We start from the raw sequence: 21810 nt of genomic DNA, 5'->3' as shown, positions 1-21810 counted from the left end.
GGTATTGAGTAAGAGAGGTATGTAGAAATGAACAGAACTGGTCACAGGGAAGAACCCTGTGGACTGTCAACAACAGTAATCTATCAGATAAATATTATTTAAACTTCACTAAATACAACTACTGTAATCAAGGTTTTGCTTCTGCATTTTTGACTGATGCACAATTTTAAATAAGATTACCTTTCTCATTTTACTTTGTATATTTCTCCACTGCTGAGAGCAGAACCGGCTCTGTTACCAGTTTCAAATGTGACTGGTATGGGCTTAGACACTATGGAGGAAGAGGAGGAGAAAACCAAGTTCTTTGCACAACTTGAGGCAGGAGCTTCATCAACTGTTGATTATTCCCAACTCAACAGACAGCTGGACTCTACCTTCAACACTTCTGGTGACCTCGGGTATGTTAGCCTTCATTTTCTGATTTCATTTCTGCAGAACCAAGTGACAAAAATATTTAATGAGATTAATATTAAGTGAGACACTGATATGGCGGCAAATAAGTCTTGTTGTCTTCTGTTTGGTTTATTTTCGTATAAAGCCCAGATATACTATACTACAAAAAAATGTATTTATCCATCCATTCATCCACAGTACTGCTTCAGCATCGTTCATATCCACAGATTTATAAGCCACCAGCTTTCATTCACAAAGAACAAACACTGTCAATGGATTCTAATGTGTTTTGTGATGTTCCTGTGAAACAGGAATGTGGCCAACCATTCAATCAGTGAGATTATACACTGCTCACAAAAATTAAAGGAACACTTTTTTATTGGGCCTGTCATGAATTGAACTAAACTTGTCTGATCATTTTCTGGTTGGTTAACCAGCTGAGGGCCTCGTTAATCAATTTCAGCTGTATTGGTGTTCATGGAATTAACAACAGGTGCACTTCAGTGGCAACAATTAGAAAACCCTCCAAACAGGACTGGTGTTACATGTGGAGGTCATTTCAAGTTTCTCCCTCTTGATCTTTTTTGGCTGGTTTTCCAGAAGGTTTTCAAGAAGGTTTAATGTGTCTCCCAGCACAATCTCCAGAACATGGAGGAGATTTCAGGAGACTGGTGGTTATTCTGGGAGAGCTGGACAGGGCCGTAGAAGGTCCTCAACCCCTCAGCAGGACCCATACCTGCTCCTTTGTGCAAGGCGGAACAGGCTGAGCACTGCTCGTGCCCTACAGAATGACCTCCAGAGGGCCACTGGTGTGAATGTCTCTACCCAAACAATCAGGAACAGACTTCATGAAGGTGGCCTGAGGGCCCCACGTCCTGCAGTGGGCCCTGTGCTCACTGCCCAGCACCGTGGAGTTCCACTGGCATTTGCTCAAGAACACCAGAATTGGCTAGTTCACCACTGGCGCCCTGTGCTCCTTTAATTTCTGTGAGCAGTATATATTTGGAAATATACTCTGTGATGGTCCATTTGGTCCCTTAAGATACTTCTCTGAAAAGGGGAAACCTGGTGGACAAACTCCAGTTAGTATGCATGTTCTAAGGATGTAACAGTCACCTGTCAACTAGAAAGCAATAGCACATTATTTTAAATTCATGTACTGGTTTTAAAGTGTACTGTAAAATAAGGAGTTTACTTCTTGTGGGGTTCAATTCACTTCCTTGGGTACAATGCCAATTATTTGAGTGAATATCTTATTTTTCTGGCTGTTAGATTTTTTAGTGAGGAGGCTGCATTGGGTTGCAGTTGAGTTTGGGGATTTTGGGAAAGAAATTAGCAGGTATCGGGTTATCAGTGGGAAGGCATTCCAGCCTTACCCAAGGTAAAATGAGTCATTTCACAGCTGTAAGAGTTAGAAGTTTTTCGGTTTTATTTAACAAAGAAGGAAGAAAAGTTTTTGCATTCAGACAGCTTGTTCAGCTAAAGACATTCGATAAATACAAGAAAGATGAAGACCACTTTTGCAGGAAAAGTTCAAGGCCCGATCCGAATTCTTCCCTTCTCCCTCTCCTGTAGCCCTCCCCCTTTGTTTATCCCTCCGGTCTTGCTCCAAACGGAGGGTGATGAAAAAATAGTGTGTAATATTTCGGATGTGACTTTCGTTTAATGATGTCATCATAGTCACCGGTCCACCGGCGTTAGCGCAGAGCTTCCAGCTCTTGAATTAACATAACAAATGCGGTTTTATAACTTTAAAAAGGTCACACTACAACATAAAGTCATTACTTGCATTTAAATGTAAACTTCTGTGGTTCAGAGCACACCAAAGGGAAGAAAAGCGCTTCTTCGTGCAATGCGGTTTACTCTCGCAATAGCGGACTTTGAACCCCTCTGTTTGGAGTGTGAAACTTAAAAAATAATAATCCGGACACGACTTTGACTTCAACTGGCACTTCAAATCAAGGGGGAGGGCTAAGGGAGAGGGAGAAGGGGAGTATTCGGATCAAGCCCAATGTTGTTTCTTCCAGGAGAGCAGAACAAACAGCAGAGGATCACGGTGTCACAGGTGTTGTCAGACCTTTTCAGGGTAAGAGCAAATTACCTGAGGACACTACAGTGTTCCTTTACTAAGCGTCTTGTTCAGGTGTCATCTCTTATTTGTATCAGTACAGACTCCCTGCACCACAGTCAATACTTAGAAGATTGGAGTGATATGAAAGAACCACTGGAGGAGGTTTGTAGTTCTACAACAATGCATAAGAAGTAACAAAAAAGTAACAAATTAACTTCTTATTTAACTGATTTTTAGCACCCACAATTTGTAGTAAGTGTACAGTAGTTTTTTGGTTTGCTTTGCTATCTTGTCTCCTGTATATTGTTATTAAACTTATTACCTACCCTGTACAGTGCTGGGCATTGTTGGTAAGTAACGAGTAAGAGTTCTGGTCCGACAACTTAGACCGTCTTAATGAAATGAACTGAAGACACCAGTATGGATTGATCACCTGCAGAAAAGACACCTGTCAACAGAATCATCCGTCAGTCAGACTCCAAACTCTCCAACATGGAAAGACTGAAAAGCTTTCAGTGGATTGAAGGGAGAAGATTGCAGATCTGCACAAGACTGGAATGGACTACAAAACCATCAGCAACAAGCTGGGGGTTAAAGGTCACGACTGTTGGTGGAATTGTGCCAAAATTTAAGAACATGACCATCCATCCACTTATAGGTCTGGAGCTCCAAACCAGATCTGACCTGATGGGGTTTCCATGATCATGAGAACAGAGAGAAATCATCCTAAAACAACACGGCAGGAGTTAATCAAAGCAGTTGGAACCACAGTCACAAAGACCACCATTGGTAATACTTTACACCTTGGACACCCCTGGTGCTGTGATCAGAAGAGACCAAATTGGAGCTCTTTGGCATCATCTGTTTAGAGAAATGCAACACCACCATACCCTCTGTCAAGGTGGAAACACTATGCTTTGGGGTATTTTTTCTGCACATGGCTACTTCCCTGTGCCAGTGGAGGATGGATGGAGGCACGTTGCGTCAAATCCTGAGTGAGAATCTCCTGCCCTCCATCAGGAGGCTTAGAACAGGCCATGAATGGGTCTTCCAACAGGATTAGGACCCAAAGCATACAGTCAAGGCAAGCAATGAATGGGGGAAGAAGAAGCAGATCAAACTCATGGAGTGGTCCAGCCAGTCTCTGCACCTCAGTCCCATAGAAAACCTATGGAGAGAGCTGAAGCTCCAAATCTGAGGATTTAGAAGTCAAGCCTTGACTTCAATATATTAAATTACTCTGCCAGGCTTCTGACTACAGTAGCCAAAATACTATTGCATCTTGTGGTGGGGATTCGTAGCTTTCCAAATATTTTGGCAGATTTTGGAGTACCATGTCCCACAGAAAATCAATCTGTAAGTACAACCAGCATTTATACACACAATTTACCATATTATAAGACACACTGTCAGCCCAAATTAGTTGTCATTACTAAAGACAAATTTGGAAAGCTATTGTCTAATCCAGGTTTAGTTTTACAGATGTAAAAACAAGGTTTTTAGTTTTGTTACCACATCTTTAGTATTTAAGGATTAATTCAATAGTGTTTTTTAGTATTAATAACTAAAAAAAACATTAGTAACTAAGATGACCATGCTGTACTATTATAATTAAGGAACACAGGTAATTTTAAATTAATTAGTTAAATGTGATAAAACTAGTATATATTAATTTAAAATCTTTTGCATTACAGTTTAAGTTCATTCATTATTTTTTTTTGAAATATTAATGAAAGACATTGACTCTTTTTTTGTAATGCCTTTTGATTTTAAAACGGTGTAGTTTGGAGGGGCCGGACGGTGGCGAAGCGGTTAGTACTATTCCCTCACAGCACGAAGGCCTCTAGTTCAAGGGGGGATCTGAAACAGAACCACCAACTGAGACCTTTCTGTGTGGAGTTTCCAAGTTCTCCCCGTGCATGCGTGGGTTTTCTCCGGGGACTCCGGTTTCCTCCCACCGTCCAAAAACATGCCTCATAGGTTAATTGGTGACTCTAGTTATCCCTGGGTGTGAATGTGAGTGTGAATAGGTGTGGGTCTGTGGCCCTGGAACAGACTGTCCGGGTAAGGACAAAAACAAGTTTAGAAAATGGATGGGTGTGTTAGTGTGTAAGTTAGATGCATTGTATCGGTTTGACCAAAGAGCAGACATGTGGCTATTAGAAGATCTTGGAGGTTGTCCATAATGACTTTCCTCTAAAGAACAATCCTTAGGATTTCTGCTTGGAGGCTGAAGGAAGGTGTATTCACTGCACCTTTGGATAACAAGGCCCAAACTCAATGTCTTTTTGAATAACAGTCATCACCATCGTGAAATCAGAAATTAATATGGTAGTTAAATAAGCCTTTAATAGCCACATTAAGCAAAACAGTTCACGCTAAAGAGACAGAGTTACATTAGAAATGAATGTTTTAGACTGCTGTATTTTAGCCTCATTGAAGCCTCATCTTTCTAAATCAGAACAACAAGCCAAATCGTAACTTGGTGTTAACACATGCTGCCTATGTAGCACAAAAACTAAGCGCTGTAAAAAGCTACTTAATGCTAAGAGTCTTAATATTCAAACCAAATAGTGATCGATTTATAAGTAGACAATTTAAAAAAAATCAGTTTCCTTAGGCAGTCTCGAGAGTTTAATTTGGATTTTCTTTTAAATATCTAAATTATTTGAAATACTTCCGTATAAAACCCACAAAATAGATTTTCTTGCCAATATTGAAGCAGTGACAGTGAAATGAACAACTCTTGTTTGGTTCGCCAAGACTGAGCCACATGACTTTCTAGCACTAGTGATAGCAATACTGCCTGGAGACCCAACGCCCATCACCTCTCCTTAAAGACTGGTAGTTATAGCTCTTGTGCTATCCTTGGCATGTTTACATTAAAGTGGGGTCATCTGGACCCCACAAAACAGTGCGTTGCACTTTTTTTTTCCAAATATTTTTTTTATCTTCACTAGTGTCTGTGGCAGATATACAATGCTGTCCACCTTTGTCATGGGAGGGATCACACACCAATATTAGGGTGGGGTCATCTGGACCCCATAAGAGAACACAAGAGTTAAGGCGTCTCTACTTCAATCAAGGGGCACTGGATAGTAGTTCATACCGTGAACCTAACTTAGTTGTCCTTACTAAAATAACAATTGTTTCCACATTCATAGGTCAATCTCAATGGATATTGACCAGTAAATTGAGAGCTTTGACTCAGTTCTCTCTTAACCACAACAGACCAGTACAGCAACCGCAAAATAGCAGACACAGCAACAATCTGCCTGTCAATCCCAGCTGCAATCTTCCCTCATTTGTGACTAAAACGCTCCCGCATACAAGCAATCAAAATGACCTTCCTCTGCAGGGTGAGTAGCCGTTCCCTTAGAGATAGGGTGAGAAGCTCAGTCACCTGGAGAGAACTCGGAGTAGACCTGCTGCTCCTCCACATCAAAAAGAGCCAGTTGAAATGGCTCGGGCATCTGGTTCGAACGCTTCCCTATGGAGGCATTCCAGGCATGTCCCACTGGGCAAGGACCCCGAGGAAGACTCGGGACATGCTAGAGAGTAGGGCTGTAACGAGCACCTGGTTGCTCGGGAATTCGCGAGTTACTCCAGAAAATTTGAGTACGGATATTCACGACGTCCAGATCGCTGAATTGGATCGCCACCTAAGCAATGGTCCACAGCCCTACCAGAGAGACAATGGCTATGTCCCAGTTCCCACCCCAATCCCTAACTACTAAAAAACTATGTAGTGTGGAACTAGTACCCTGGATTTTAAAGCAATTTGGACAGCATGCTCACTACTTTTCTTTCATGTTTTTAAACACTGGATAGGTGAACTGAAAATCAAATCAATACGAACATTTTACGACGTCTATTTGTGACTCCACTGTGTTCTGATGATGAGAATTTAGATAGTTTGTTAAAAACTACATACAAACTTTTTGTTTTTCTTGGAAAAATTGTTCGAACGCAATGCATTGTGGTCTATACTCGCTAATGTAGTGAGCATGGATGCACACTGTTTTTTTGGAAAGACTTCTTGGAAATTTCTAGGGCACTTGATTTTGAAATTGAAGATTCACACTGCACTGTACAGTAAGTAGAGAAGGAATTCGGACATAGCCTATGTCTTTTGATTGGCCTTGGGACACCTCAGGGTTCCCGAAGACAAGCTGGAGGAAGTGGCCGGGTAGAGGAGAGTCTGGGCATCTTTGCTTAGACTGCTGGCCCTGCAATCTGGTCCCGGATTAGTAGAAGAAAATGGATGCATAGGATTTTAAAATCTAATCAAAATTTAAGTGTGCCTCAGTCAGAAAAATCTGGGTTTTTTTTATGTCAAAGTCCTAAAGTCCCACTTCAATTATATTTTGATCTATTTTCAAAGCGTTTCTAGTGGTCTCTTAATCATAACCTATTTTGTTATTATTATAATATATTCTGTTTTTTGTTAGCTAAAATGAAAAAAACCTTTGTTGTTTTCTTGACAATTTTTTTAGGTGAGTGACAGGAGTTGATCAGAAGTTCACCTCTGAGTTGTGGGTTGGACTGTTGGCATGTAGTAAACTTGCACCGACTTCCCATCATTCTTTTGTTTATGCTCTCCCGCTAGCTTACAGCCCCTCACACTCCCAACTTAACATTAGTGGTGCAGCAAAAATGGCAAGTAACATTGGTGCAATCCAGCATCTATCCATCTTTATAGTTTAGAGCCAAATACCAGTTCAGATGAGGAAAACAAAGATAAATACGGATCTATTTTGTCTCGTTTCCACTGAGCACTATCCACCAGACCAGTCCCCTCTTGGCCGGTAGAAAATGGTCTGATCAGTTTAAGTGAGCGTTTCTATTGAGCGCTGGACCATCAAAGTGCATGCAGGGTGTAGACCGATGAAGCATTTTTCATCTCCTCCTGAATCACAAAAAATTGAAGAAAAGAAATATTCAGGTAATTCAATTTTATGCCTAATATTCTTTTTCTATGACCTTCCTCATGAACGTGGTTAAAACACCAAAAACAAAACTTTTATTGGAGTGTTTTGTCATTTCACGTTTTATGCCCTTTTGCCATGTAAAATCCCTGGGTCTGTACTTTTTTTTTATTATTTTTTTATGCCAGATTGTAAATGATCTTGACTCTAAGTTTGAGTTATATTTCCCATTAAAATGTGTATTAATATTTATCTTTGCTACAAATTAAAGAATATTCTCTCCCAGCAGTACACTGACTCATGTTCCTGTCTGTTTTCAGAAGCCCAGAGTCTCTCCAATGCTTGCTAAAGGTAAGACAGGCACATGTACAGGAACCAAGTGGACAGATGTACTTTTGTGCACTCTCCAACAACAAAAAGTCTGTAAAACCAAAGCACAAACTATGTCTTCATCACAGACATTGATGAATAAAGTCACAGAAAATGAAAAGCACACCTGTATGAAGTGAACTACATTTTTTTTCAGTTTAAGTTGCTTAAATTTCTGTGTTCGCAAAATCATTTCAAACGGAACAAAAGTAAGATGATTTCAGCATGTCTGACAATAACAGAAAACAAATTACTGTTGCATTATTTTTTACTGTGAGTGGGTCAAACTTGTAAAAGTGTTTCAGTTAAACTTGTAAAAGTGTTTCAGGTAAATGTATTATTGCCTCCTGGCCACCGTACAAATACCCTGTAAACAGGGGTGTCAAACTCAATCGCACAAGGGACCAAAATCCGAAACACGTCTTAGGTCGGGCTGAACAGGATAAACATTTAGTGAACAAACTAAAACTTTTTAACAATACTGTGATGAAGAGGCGGGGGCGTTTGGATCCATATGCAGATAGTTTAATAGCGAACACAAACAGGCAAGACGTGGTCAAAAACAGACAGAAGTCAAGTAACAGGAATGGAGCATAGAATAACCGCTTGGACTGATTGCAGAGCAAAAAACAAGACCTCACACTGAATGGAGCTCTGGTGACTGTCTAAATACTGTTTGTAGTGATGAGCTGATGGGAAACAGCTGGGAGAGCCTGGGAAGAAGGAGCAGAGGCTGATGGGATACTGAGTGTAGTAATGGCACAGGGAGTGTCAATACTCTGGTGATGGCTCCCTCTGGTGGCCAAAAGGGGCCATGGCACCCTGAGTCCTGACAGAGCCCCCCTCCTGCGAGCGGCTCCGGAAGCGAGGAAACACACGGCGACGGGGCCTGCCACGTGGACGGGGAGCCGGCTTCGACGGGAATCGACGATGGAAGTCCGTGATGAGAGAGGGGTCCAGAATGTCAGCGGACCCATGAACGCTCTTCTGGTCCGTATTCCTCCCAATCCACCAAGTACTGCAGCTGTCCCCCTCGGCGGGGAATCCAGTAGCTCCTTGACCAGGTAAGCCGTGTCGTCACCCACGATCAAAGGTGGAGTGGACCCATCAGAAGCTCCTGATCCCGCGTCGGCGGGGCCATAGGCAGGTTTCAGCAGAGAGACGTGGAATGTAGGAGAGACACGATACTGGGGAGGTAGTCGAAGGCGATATGACACAGGGGTGATCTGTTTGATGATCTCAAATGGACCCACGTACCTGGGACTTAGTTTCTTGCACGGAAGTCTTAACCTAAGATCGCGGGTTGACAACCAGACCCACTGTCTGGGAGCTAGACTGGGACCCTCCTGACGATGACGGTCGGCTTGTTCAGTGGTACTCCGCACAGCATGACGGAACTGAACGTGTGCATCATCCCACATCTCCTCGCATCGTTGGAACCAGTCATCTACAGATGGTAGTTCAGATGGAGTCCTGGACCAGGGGAAGAAGGGAGGTTGAACACCCAACACACATTGGAATGGTGACAGTCCTGTGGATGCTTTTTTGAGAGAGTTTTGAGCATACTCAGCCCAGACCAGGAAACGACTCCAGTCGTCTTGATGATCATGGCAGTAAGACCGCAGGAACCGGATGACTTCTTGATTTAGCCGTTCCACTTGACCATTGGATTGAGGGTGATAACCAGAAGTGAGGCTGACGTTGATACCCAGACACTTGCACAGCGCATGCCAGACCCAAGAGGTGAACTGGGGACCCCGGTCAGACACGATGTCTTCTGGAAGACCATAGTGTCTGAAAACATGTTGCACCAGCTGCTCTGCGGTCTCCAAGGCAGTGGATAGTTTGGGGAATGGTATGAGTCTGCAGGACTTAGAGAAACGATCGATAACAGTTAGGATTGTGGTGTTGCTTTGAAATCGTGGCAAATCGGTTACAAAGTCCACAGCGATGTGTGTCCTGGGAGATCGAGGAATTGGAAGGGGTTGCAAGAGACCAGCTGGATGTTGCCTGGGTACTTTTGCCATCTGACAGGTGGCACATTGGACAACAAACTTGACAACATCGGCCTGTAAGGTAGGCCACCAAAAACTGTTTGCAGTAAGTGACTGTGTGGTTGCAATACCTGGGTGTCCGGCGGCTGGAGTATCATGCACCAGATGCAGAACCTGCTGACGGTGGGATGGAGGCACGTACACTATGTCAGAAGGACATGATGGCGGAGGTGGATGATTGGCATTGATGTTGGCTAACTCGGTCATGATGTCCCACTGAACTGGGCCGAGGACCAAAGAGGAGGGAACGATGGATTCTTCTGGACTGCATGCAGCAACATTGGTGTCGTGGATGCGAGAGAGAGCATCAGCCTTTCCATTCTTGGATCCAGGACGATAGGTAATCTGCAAATTGAACCGGGAGAAGAACAACGACCAACGGGCTTGATGGGGATTAAGTTGTTTGGCGGACTTGATGTACTCAAGGTTTCGGTGGTCAGTGAGCACCAGGAATGGGTGAGCAGCTCCTTCGAGCCAGTGCCGGCATTCTGTGAAGGCGTTCTTCATTGCAAGCAGTTCGCGGTCGCCCACGTCGTAATTCCTTTCAGCGCTTTTGAGCTTACGGGAGAAATAGGCACACGGGTACATTTTTCAGGCAGGCCTTGACGTTGGGACAGCACCGCTCCGACACCTGTGTTGGAAGCGTCAACTTCCACAACAAATTGAATATTGGGGTCTGGATGGTGGAGAATGGGTGCTTGTGTGAACCGCTCCTTTAATAACCTGATTGCCTGTGATGCCTGTCCACTGCAATCGACGTGCCCCCCCCCCTTGAGAAGTGAAGTTAAAGGAGCAGCCACCGTGCTGAATCCACGGATAAATTACTATAGAAATTTGCAAACCCCAGGAAGCGTTGCAGCTCTTTCACGGAGGTGGGTTGTGGCCACTTGGTGACTGCCTCCACCTTGCCCTGGTCCATGGCTATTCCCTGTGCGCTGATGACATAGCCAAGAAACGAGATTGAGGTTTGATGGCACTCACACTTCTCACCCTTGGCATACAAGTTGTTCTCAATCAGTCGCTGCTGGACCTGCCGGACGTGGACGACATGTTCTTCGAATGTTGGGGAGTAGACCAGGATGTCGTCAATGTAAACAATGACATGGTGGTGGAGCATGTCTCTGAAGACGTCATTTACAAAGGCCTGAAACACAGAGGGGGCGATACAGAGTCCAAAAGGCATGACTAAATACTCATAGTGGCCTGTGGTGGTCGAGAATGCTGTCTTCCATTCATCGCCTTCATGGATGCGAATCAAGTTGGAGGCACTGCGGAGGTCCAGCTTGGTTAAATAGCGAGCCTGGTGCAGTTGCTCTAGAGCTGAGGGGACTAATGGTAGAGGGTAGCGGTACTTGATTGTGACCTCGTTCAGGTTGCGATAATCTATGCATGGTCGTAAGCCACCATCCTTCTTCTTTAAGAAGAAAAACCCGACAGATGCAGGAGATGTAGAAGGTCGAATGAACCCCTTTTTCAGCTCCTCCTGAATGTAGGCCTGCATAGCCTCAGTCTCTGGTTGTGACAAGGGGAACACTCTGCCTTTGGCTGGTGTGGAACCGTCAGTAGATCTATAGCACAGTCATATGAACTATGAGGGGGCAGTTGCGTGGCATGTTGCTTGTTGAAAGCCTCTTGCAGGTCCTGATAATGAGGAGGCAAGTAGTCATAGCTCGAAGAGGGGTCAGGTACATTGATCCTGGTTGAAGCCATCTGTTGGATTTGACACTCCCCAGTAGTGTCGTTCTGTGGTGTCCTGATTTGGACACATCGTTGCCTGCAGAAGGTTAAAGCAAAGGAGACTTCACTGGTCGACCAGATGATGGTTGGGTCATGTATCTCAAGCCAGGGAAGACCCAAGATTATGGCACATCGGGAAGAGTCGATGGTGAAGAATCTGATGGTTTCTTGGTGGTTATTCAAAGTAGTGACATGAACTTCTGGGGTACGGAACTGGACCCGTCCTGAACCCAGCGGGCGACCATCTAGGGCAGAAACTGCTACCCGCGGCTCGCAGGTGAGCAGTAGAATTGAGTTATTATATGCAAAAGTTTTGTCAATGAAATTACCAGCTGCCCCTGAATCAATCATGGCCATGGCTTTAGTAGACCTGTTATTGATTCGTAGGGTCACGGGTACCTCAAAAGTAAGGAAGTTTTCACTCACCGCCCCCCCCGAACGTCGTGGTGGACGTTCGGGGCACGAAGCACGCAGGTGGCCCGGCTGTCCACAGCCGACGTCTCTCATGTTCAGCCGGCATCAGCTGGGTAGAGCCAAGATTAACGGGTTTGAGGTTGAAAGTTCGAGGGGGTTGGAGCTTTCCCAGATGTGGCGGTGAAGCCCAGGGAGTGGCGGTTTGTGGATGGCGAGAACGGAAAAGATGGTCCAAGCTTATAGCCAGCGAGATGAGCGCTTCTAAATCCAATCCCTCATCACGACACGCCAGCTCCCTCTGCATGTCAGCAGAGAGTCCACGGCGAAAAAGTCTCTTGAGGGTGTCCGGGGTGCAGTCGGCCTGAGCCGCTAAGGTTCTGAACCTCAGAGAATAAGCGGCAACGGTATCATTGTTCTGTGCTATCTCCATCAGGAGATCTCTGAGATCTTTGCCATCAGGCGAGTGGTGAAAAACGTCACAGAGTTGCTGTGTGAATGCAGCATAGTTGTTGAAAGGCACCGCCCCTCCAGCCCACACAGCCGACAACCACTCGAGTGCTTCTCCAGAGAGTAACGAGCACAGAAAGGACACTTTAGCCTCTTCCGTGGGATAAAGGTGTGGTTGTTGCAGCAGGAACAGTTCACACTGCATCAAAAACCCATTGCAAAGCTCAGGCTTTCCATTAAACTTGTCAGGTAAGGAAAGCCGAAAATCACATACAACACTAGCAGCAAGACTTGGGGGATCCGGATTTGATTGCTGAGCCGGGACCGGAGCAGGCTGACGAGCTGTGGCTGCTTGGCTGGTTTGCAGGTGTGCGGTGATGGTCTCTGTGGCTGTAGCGAGTTGCTGGAGCTGACGTCCATGGTCCAAAAGCAGAGCGGCAAAACCTTGTAGATCGGTAGGACTCTGCGCTCCTTCTGCTGGATCCGAGTGAGGTGAGGTCTTCTGTGATGCAGATAGTTTAATAGCGAACATAAACAGGCAGGGACAAGGCAAGACGTGGTCAAAAACAGGCAGAAGTCAAGTAACAGGAATGGAGCATAGATAGAATAGAACTGATAGAATTACCCAGAGGGCTGGATCCGGCCCCTGGGCCTTGACTTTGACACATGCCGTAAAACAACAACTACAGTTAGCCTCGGAAGCAATTAAAATGTGTGCAGGATGCATTTTCCGCATTGCTGACATGCATTTCCATCAGTTTTTTTGCTAATCGCACTTAGATTACGTGGGGATGACATCAGGCCAAATATAACCTGTTAGAATAATATCTGCTCAAATGAAAGGTCGATATTTTCAAAAGAACCTCAATTATTGAGGGATTATTCAAATTTGCATTTAGATTTGTGAGCGATCTAAGACAGGAAATGAAAATACAGTTCAATAGGACATTCATGAAATAAATATTGTACAAATTTTCCCTTAAAACGGGTAAGGTTACCTTTCATGATTTATAAACATTGTGTTAAACAGCTGTAAGCTTTGCTGGTCTATACCCATAAACCGGAGGTCAATTTATATCAGGGGTCTCAAACTCGCGGCCCATCTGCGGCCCCGGGATAATAATTTGCGGCCCCTGTCTTCATATGAAAGATTAATGTTGGTGCGGCCCTCAAGACTGAAATGAATGACACTTGCTGTGTGCAGAGCTGAACAAACCAATCACGGTGGGGTATATGTGCAGCTGCCATCTGTACTTGCCATCAGGCTAATTCTACTCACCTGTGTTGAACAGCTCATATACTCCTCTCTCTCTGTTGCTCATTGCCAGTTCATAGTAGTCAGTATGCTCGTTACAGCACGCTTCATGTTTCGTCACGTTCATGGTTCCGACCCAGCTCCATCTCTGACCACGTCTCTGCCTCGTCCTCATAACTTTGATGATCAAGTTCTCCTGAGTTTCCTCGTTGCCCACCAGTTTCCGCCCTCGACCAAGCTCCTGTTCATGCTCCTGATTGCTGATCCTCCCAACATTGTCAAGAGTTTCCACAAAGTCTACCAAGCCTTGTCACGTTCTGCTATCCTGTGTTCTTCTCTGAGGCGTGCTCCTGTTTCGACTACAAACAACCACAAGATCTACAAGTCAGGCCCACTTCCTGCTTTCCTCCACTGCCCCCTTCAGGAAGATAAAGACACTACGCCCACCCTCCAGAGCCACAAATAAATCTTCAGCATCAAACTGCCTGTTTCTGAGTTGTTTCTGAGTTGTCCATTTTCTTAGCGTTCAGTCGCTACATATATGGCTCTGGAGGGCGGAACATCGGTGGGCTGTCCAGTGCCTCGCTCCCTCGTTCATTCACTCCTCCAGTTATGGTGTTATATTTATATCAAAACTCCACGAAGAAATTAGACATCTCCGTGAGCGTATCAAAAATTCCGCGCGGACAAGTCAGACCCTCGGGAGCGCTTTTTCCTCCTCCACGAGCAGAAAAAGTCATCGCGCGAGAGACTGAATATTCCGCAAGAGTGAGTGATGCTCATGTGCTCAATTGGATGTGCTCTTAGCTCAGAAATGAAGGAGGCCCTGTTAATACAGACATTTGAATCTGAATAAAAATAGTTTTCTCTATTCCAGAGTTTCTCAGTTATTTTCTCTTACGCCCCTCCTATGAAGAATTTATTCTTTCGTGCCCCTTCTACAACTTTCTGCTGCAAATATCGTTGGTGTCATTAGTTAATCTCATTTGTATATCTCTTCAAAATATTGTGCCTTTATTATCATTAAAGAATATTAAAACAAACAAACTTAATAGTCGGTTTTATTAATTTTTCTTTTTTTTTTCTTTTTTTAAGAAAACTTCTAAAACTTTCAAAGTAAAAACAAGTCTTTCCTTGTTTCCTTCCACAGTAGTGATGAATTCTGTCTTTTCTCAGAGATTCAGTTCTTTGGTTCACTGTAAACAGCGGCTGTTTCTGTTAACCAAATGCATATTTAGGTTGTTTTTGCTATATTTAATGTATTATCAACAGTATGTAGAATTATGCACAATATCCATAACTAATGTGAACATGTTTTTATTCGCATTCCCCCCAGGGCGGCGCGCCCCACCATTTGAGAAACACTGTTCTAGTCAGTCAATCAATATGTGATTCTTCAGTTGTCTGTATCTGCTGTATGGTCATTGTTATTATTTTATTTATTTATTAATGATTGATTTTATTTTTTATTATATTTTTAAATGTATTTATTTAATTACGTAATTTGAGAACATTGGAATGTTTTATCAGCGCTTTTCTTGTGGAAATCCTGATGCGGCCCAGCCTCACCCAGACTCTGCCGCCAGCGGCCCCCGGCTGAATTGAGTTTGAGACCACTGTTTTACATGGTAGCAGCGGTATCTCCATTTTGTCTGACGTCACGGTGAAACGAGTCTATTGTCTAGACATTGTAAAAAGCTTTCAAGGTTCTGGGGTGGCCTAGCAACACACTTAAAACGTTATTTCTTCTTTATGTTATTAACATTTCAGAGTTGTATGTTGTTTGTAGGATGAGGTTTCATGTACTTTATATGAAAGAGATGGTGCAAATAGGTTTCTCTTTTAGATGACGTCCCTTTTTTTTCTTTTGGTCAGCTAAAAGAGGAATTGAACAAGTTTGTAGTTTAATACTCTGCTGTGCCACATGCTGTTTTTGTCATTGCATGTTAGCATAACAGCTAGGCGTGTTATAAACTTTTATGTTGTTTTTATTCAGCTTCTGTTGATTTCTTTTCGGAAACTAGAGAACCTAAATTATTTATTCTACAGGTCAGTTGTTTACACAGAGTGGTGAGTCAGACATGGAGAGTCTGCAGGAGGCCTACATACAGATTAATGCTCGTGAGAGTTTAGGAGATCTTCCAGAAGATAGTTGTGGGGAAGGAAAAGGACACACCAGCCAACTGACATTTGAAGGTACTTCTTCTCAACATGCTCTACAACCCCTGCGGTGTGCTTTTACTGAGTCAGGTCAGACATAACCCCACTGCAAGCAAAGAGTTTCTGAGTTCTAACTCTAGGAAAAGCTGACATTTGTGGAAAAACCTTTTTAGAATGTTAACTTTTTATAATATTGGGTGTTTGTGGATTTAGGCATGCCTGCTGTGGGTCTAGTTTTTACTTAGAAGCATGATACGTTATTATTATATTATTATCCAGATGACAATTGCTAAAACAGAACTTGTTTTTTTGTGTATTTAGACATGTCTACTGCAGAGGAGTTTATGCAGCCGATCCGACCCAGAAGCACTGGAGCTGTAGACTCTACCCTCCAACCTCTCAGGTTAGAAAATAATACACACAACACGTAACAGCCAACCACATGCTGATGCTGTAAAGCTACATTTTCTCCACACGTGATTCTCGTTCAGTTTCAATGTTAGGTTATTGTACAGATGTGGTCAGAGGTCCTGTGGTGCGTTTTGACCATCATTTTGACCGTTTTGACTCTGGTTGCAGCATGTTTCAGGCGTTGTGATGGAGCACAGTGCAATGATTTCAGAGTTGAAATATCTGAGCTTTGGCAAAGAATGTGCATTGCGTCAATCAATCCAGAACTCTTTGGTCCAGAACGTGTTGATGACAGGATCAGCGGGTGTAGTCCAAAACCAACATGGAGGGTAATCTGATCGTTCTCCCGCAGAACTGTTGTCGTGGGAAAAGGACTGAAGTCCAAATGAGGAGCAAACGGATTCTTAGTTAAACTCAAGTTTTTAAGAAGCACTAATCAAAAATAAGAATACTCGCTGATCAGACGAGCAGAGAAGTTTCATAAGCATGAAAGTTCTGCTTTATGGGCAGATACATCATCCCACAGTAAGATGTTGCATTACAGATTCGGTTCCCAGCGCAAGGTAGCAGGTGTTATCAGAGTACTTCCTCTCTCAGGAGAAGACAGCTTCTTTTCCCAGGCACAAAACCCAAAGTCATTGTTTGATTACAGCATGTCTGAAATTAATTAATCAATGCTTGTATAAGTCACATATTTCCCTCACACTTAAGTCTTTTTCTTATTTCCATTCAACCAATAATGAAAAGGTCCTGTAGTTTTGTTTTGACCCTCCTCGGACTAATGCAGGACAGCAAGCATCAAGCTGGGTCACAGAGAGACAGAAGTAGTGCTGAAAGCGGCCTCATTCAGACGCAGCTTTCTGAATGATCTCATGAACTCAGACATGGAGACGGGACTACCGATGCTTTTGTAGAACTCTTTAAAATAAATAACTAAATCACTGTCATTCTATTTGTCAGAATAACCATTCATGCTTTGATACCTTTTTTAACATGTTTTTGATCATTTTTTTCTTAATTGGAACTTATTCAAATAATATACTGACCAATCAGATGCCTCAATAACAGTATGTGGTGCCTACTAGCCCCACATCCAAAGAGGCCACGTGTGGTTGCCATAGACTCAGACCGATGTGGACCAATCACTGCTCACTAATATCATCTGGCTCCAACATGGCGGTGTCCGTGTTGCAAAAAAACTGACTGAATTGACTTCATTTGTTTGGAGCTGGAAGTTAACCATCTTCTGTGAGTGATGTCACATTCGCTCACTCCAGTTCTCCTAAACAATCAATGGACTCAATACTTCGTTTGAAAGAGCTTAAATTTGTCACAGCAAGTGAAATGAGTGGAACCCATTGACTGTATATAAGAACTGGACAGAGCAAGCCCCCCTCCTTCCGTGTTCCATATAGGAAGTACCACTGGGTTCCAAAAAGGCCAAAGTCCCATTGACTTACATTGAGAAACAGTTATTTCTCAGTCATTTTATATGTCAGAATAATCATTCTTCCTCTGCTGCTTTCTTATTAACTTCTTTTTTCTAATCCTAGTTTTTTTAAAAAGATTTTTTTCAATTATCACAAGTTATTAGAGTTATAAATTGACCAATCAGATGGCTCAATAAACGTTTGTGGGTCTGACGTTGTTCGTGTGGGGGGTTTGATTGACAGATGACGGGTAGCCAATGGGAGCAGACTTCATCAATGGGTCCGTGAAGACCTTTTAACACCTACTTTACAATTCAACAATGTACCAATCATTGTCCTACTGTTGTTTTCCTTAATGGAATGTACCGATGCAGCAGTTTGAAACAACAAGAGGAGCATGCTGTCGACATTTTTAGATGAGGATTTACTCTGTAGAAATAGATTTCACTCTGAGGTTATGTGTTTGGACTTTTTTGTTTGTTTAACGTTCGTTTTTCTTTTTTTCTCTGTTTTGGTTGTAGCTTATAAATTATAAGTTGCGTATATGCGCATAAAATCACCAACCAAAGTTTCATCTTCTTCACTTTTCCAGCTTCAGCCTGAATTAGATGCAGCCGTCTGAGGAGCGCGAGACAAACTTCAATGGATGTTGTCGTATTTTCAAACAGATAAAAAGATCCAGCTGTTCACTTGTTAGGATGGTTATTTATTTTAAATACCGCTGAACGCGCTTCTCACGTGCATCTGATCAGACTGTAACATGGCAGCGCATGTGAAGAGACAAGCTGCAGCTGCGGCGCGCGCACGAGGGGGGGGTTCAGCAGCGTCACCCAAATGCTCCTTTTATCTCGACAAAAAGGAATAAATGTAAGTAAATCCAAAAGGACCGCTGACAGAATCAAATGTTGGAATGGTTCTCCCTCAAAGACTTCAACAATGACTTGTACAATTCTCCGCCGTTATAAAAGTAGAAGCTGTTTACATCTGCGGTCTCGTGATAGAGGCGTGGAAAGAGGCGGAGACTCCCAACAAACTCACTCCTGATTGGCAACAGTACTTCCTATAGATTCCATGACTCAGCTATGACTCAGACCAATCGCTGAAGATGGGTTGCAGACATTTGCAATATGGTGATAGCCGTTTCAGGAAGTGACAGTGAAAGCGGTGGCCTACTTTCACGAGGAGTGGAGGTAATGCATTTCCAATGGAGGGGGACCTCATGGCTCGATAAGTCCAGTTTTTTTTTACAGTCAATGGCGGAACCTAAGTCTCCATGCTCCGCTCCATTCTGAAGCATCCACTTACAGACCAATAAATTTATGAACGTCTTTGTTTTCCTGCTCTGAGCTGCAATCTGGGTCAAAACTGTACGTCTGCAAAGGTATGATATTGCTCACTATCTATGTTTCACTGTAATGTTAGCTTGGAGTGTGAGGGGCTGTAAGCTAGCGGGAGAGAAAGTAGCAAAATATTCATTAGATATCAGCATTAGGTTCACTTCAGTCCTGCCCAAAACTCAGAGGCGAATTTTGAATGAACTCCTGTTGCTCTGCAGAAACTCTGTCCTAGAAAACGTCAAGTTTTTAGATTGTAACTAAAACCAGGTGAATCATAATGAAATTTAAAATTTAAAATGGTTTAAAAGCAGAACAAATATAGTTGTAATAGGATTTTAAAATGCTTCACAGAACTGAGACTTCAACTAAAAATCCATTCATTCATTTTCATTTTAGAAATGTACTTATGTTTTTTGAAACATTTCCTTTTTCATGTTTTAGAATTGTTTTGCTTTGTGGGATTTTGTTTTGATTTCTAAAACTTGATGTTTTTCATTATTTGATATTTGTTTTTATTTGTCATTGCGATCTTTATAACGTTTTACATTGATGAATTTGTTGATGTGGTTTAACCTTCAGGGCCACCGTAGTTAACCCTAAAAGACCAATAATGTCGCAGGTGACATCTGAATAACTGACATTTTTGCTTGCCATAAATCTTCTACCGCTCACGCGATCACCACGAATCAGCTGATTCTGACGCAGAAAACAAAACTGACTTTTTTCTTGCTTTGCTCCGATATACGAAGTATTGCTAAAGGATTTTAACAGACTTTTTCACTCACTCCACCTGCTGCCAGCATCCAGCACACCAATGAAAAATCTAGTCGTAAATGCGACCAAACTTGTCTCACTCTAGAGCCCTGCCTGCCTTGACTCACACATGAACAGAAGCATCACACATGAACAGAAGCATCATTCCATCCTACTGAGTCCAAAATGAAGCTGGTCCACCTTTAGCAGCTATTCCAGCTTCAACTCTGCTGGGAGGCTGTCCACAAGGTCGAGGAGTGTTTCTAGGAATTCTGGACCATTCTTCCAAAACTGCATTGGTCAGGTCCATTGGTCCATCAGATCTCCAGATTGAAAAGTGTGACTCCTCCCTCCAGAGAAGGCGTCTCCACTGCTCTAGAGTCCAGTGGCGACGTGCTTTACTCCACTGTATCCACACTTTACATTGTACTTGATGATGTGTCTGGATGCATCTGTTGACATGGAAACACATCCATGAAGCTCTCTGTGTACTTGGACTTATCTGAAGGTCACATGAAGGTTGGAGCTCTGTAGTGATTGACTGCAGAAAGTCTATGACCTCTTTGACCTTCAGCATCCTCTGACCTCTCTCCAACAGTTTACATGGTCGACCACTTGGTGTCTGAGTTGCTGTTGTTCCTAAACTCTTGGATGTTGTTCTGATAGAGCTGACAGTTGACTGTGGAGGATTTAGGACATTTCTCCACTGGATTTGTTGTACAGGTGGCATCTTATGACAGTTCCACACTGGAATTCACTGAGATTCTGAGAGAGGAACATTCTTTCATTAATGTTTGTAAAGAAAGTCTGCATGTCTGAGGGTTGATTTACACACCTGTGATCAGGACAGGTGATTAGGACACCTGATTCTGATCATTTGGATGGGTGAGCCAATACTTTTGGTAATAGAATGTATTTAAAATTGATTTCAGTTGCATGAAACTGAAACCAAGAACAGTGTTTTCAGAAAAACTTTCTCACTTGGAACTTACAGTAAGCCAAAGCAGAAGCAGTCAGGAGATCGTGGTGCTGCTGCAAGAGCAATGGATGTATCAGGAAGTGCTCAGATTCCACTTCCTCCCTCCAACTGTAACCTGGAATCAAGTATCATTAAGGTAAAGGACAAATTGGTTTTACATAAATGCTAACTAATCCATTAAAGATAGTGAGCTAAACCACACCAGCTTATTTCAAGAGGATACTTTCAAATCAACATTTGTAGAGAGTAACCTTCATAAAGTTAGATTACTTTGTTAAATTGGGTTGAAAATGGGCAAACATCAAGAATATTATATATATTGAAGTTTACTAATGTTGAACACTCTTTCCCTAGGCCTCCCAAGACTCATCTGGTGATCAACACCCTTTGTCTTTGGAGCTAACACCACCTCTGACTTCAGTGAAATCTGGTACTATGGATGTTATAGCCGCTAGGAATTAATCTGGGATTAGTAAAGCTCTGTCAAAACTTGTGTTTAGCAGGATCACAGGTCAGACATTGCCCACATTGATGGGGAAACTGAAAAGTTTGGCTCCAGCTCTGCCTTTCCATTTATTAAAGCCCTGGACACACTGAACACCACATTGCTCCTGGTGGTCCCATTAGCGCAGGGTATTCAACTCCAGGCCTCGAGGGCCGGTGTCCTACATGTTTTCCAACCAACCTTCCATTGAAGCTCCTTATTGGCTAAACATACCTGATCCTGGAAATTAGCAGCAGATAAGGCAGGATTTCTGGAAAACCTACAGGAAGCTGGCCCTCGAGGCCTGGATTTGGGCCTCTCTGCTGTAGGTTTTCCAAAAATCCTGCCTTATCTGCTGCTAATTTCCAGGATCAGGTATGTTTAGCCAATGAGGAGCTTCAATGGAAGGTTGGTTGGAAAACATGTAGGACACCGGCCCTCGAGACCTGGAGTTGAATACCCCTGCATTAGCGCCTCGCATGACATCTCCAGTGCCATCACTAGCTACGTTTACATGGTCACAAGTAATCGGAAAAACTCCCTGATTAGAACAGAAATGCGTCATGTAAACACGCCGTTCAGAATAAT

The 21810-nt window shown here is 43.2% G+C and overlaps 1 protein-coding gene across 1 annotated transcript in view; it reads left to right on the top strand.

The window, feature by feature from the left end:
* cep162 (centrosomal protein 162) overlaps positions 1-21810 on the top strand; it is a gene marked incomplete at its 5' end in the record, with an annotated part of 120830 nt that overhangs the window by 24189 nt on the left and 74831 nt on the right. Inside the window, 8 exon segments of the mRNA XM_024280308.2 lie at positions 224-398; positions 2421-2479; positions 2565-2626; positions 7713-7743; positions 15718-15864; positions 16150-16231; positions 20754-20874; positions 21093-21168. Of these exon segments, the coding sequence (XP_024136076.1) occupies positions 224-398; positions 2421-2479; positions 2565-2626; positions 7713-7743; positions 15718-15864; positions 16150-16231; positions 20754-20874; positions 21093-21168 (753 nt within the window).

This window comes from Oryzias melastigma, linkage group LG17 (genome assembly GCF_002922805.2).
Source record: "Oryzias melastigma strain HK-1 linkage group LG17, ASM292280v2, whole genome shotgun sequence".
NCBI classification, from domain to species: Eukaryota; Metazoa; Chordata; class Actinopteri; order Beloniformes; family Adrianichthyidae; genus Oryzias; species Oryzias melastigma.
This window is presented reverse-complemented; position numbering and strand designations above follow the sequence as displayed.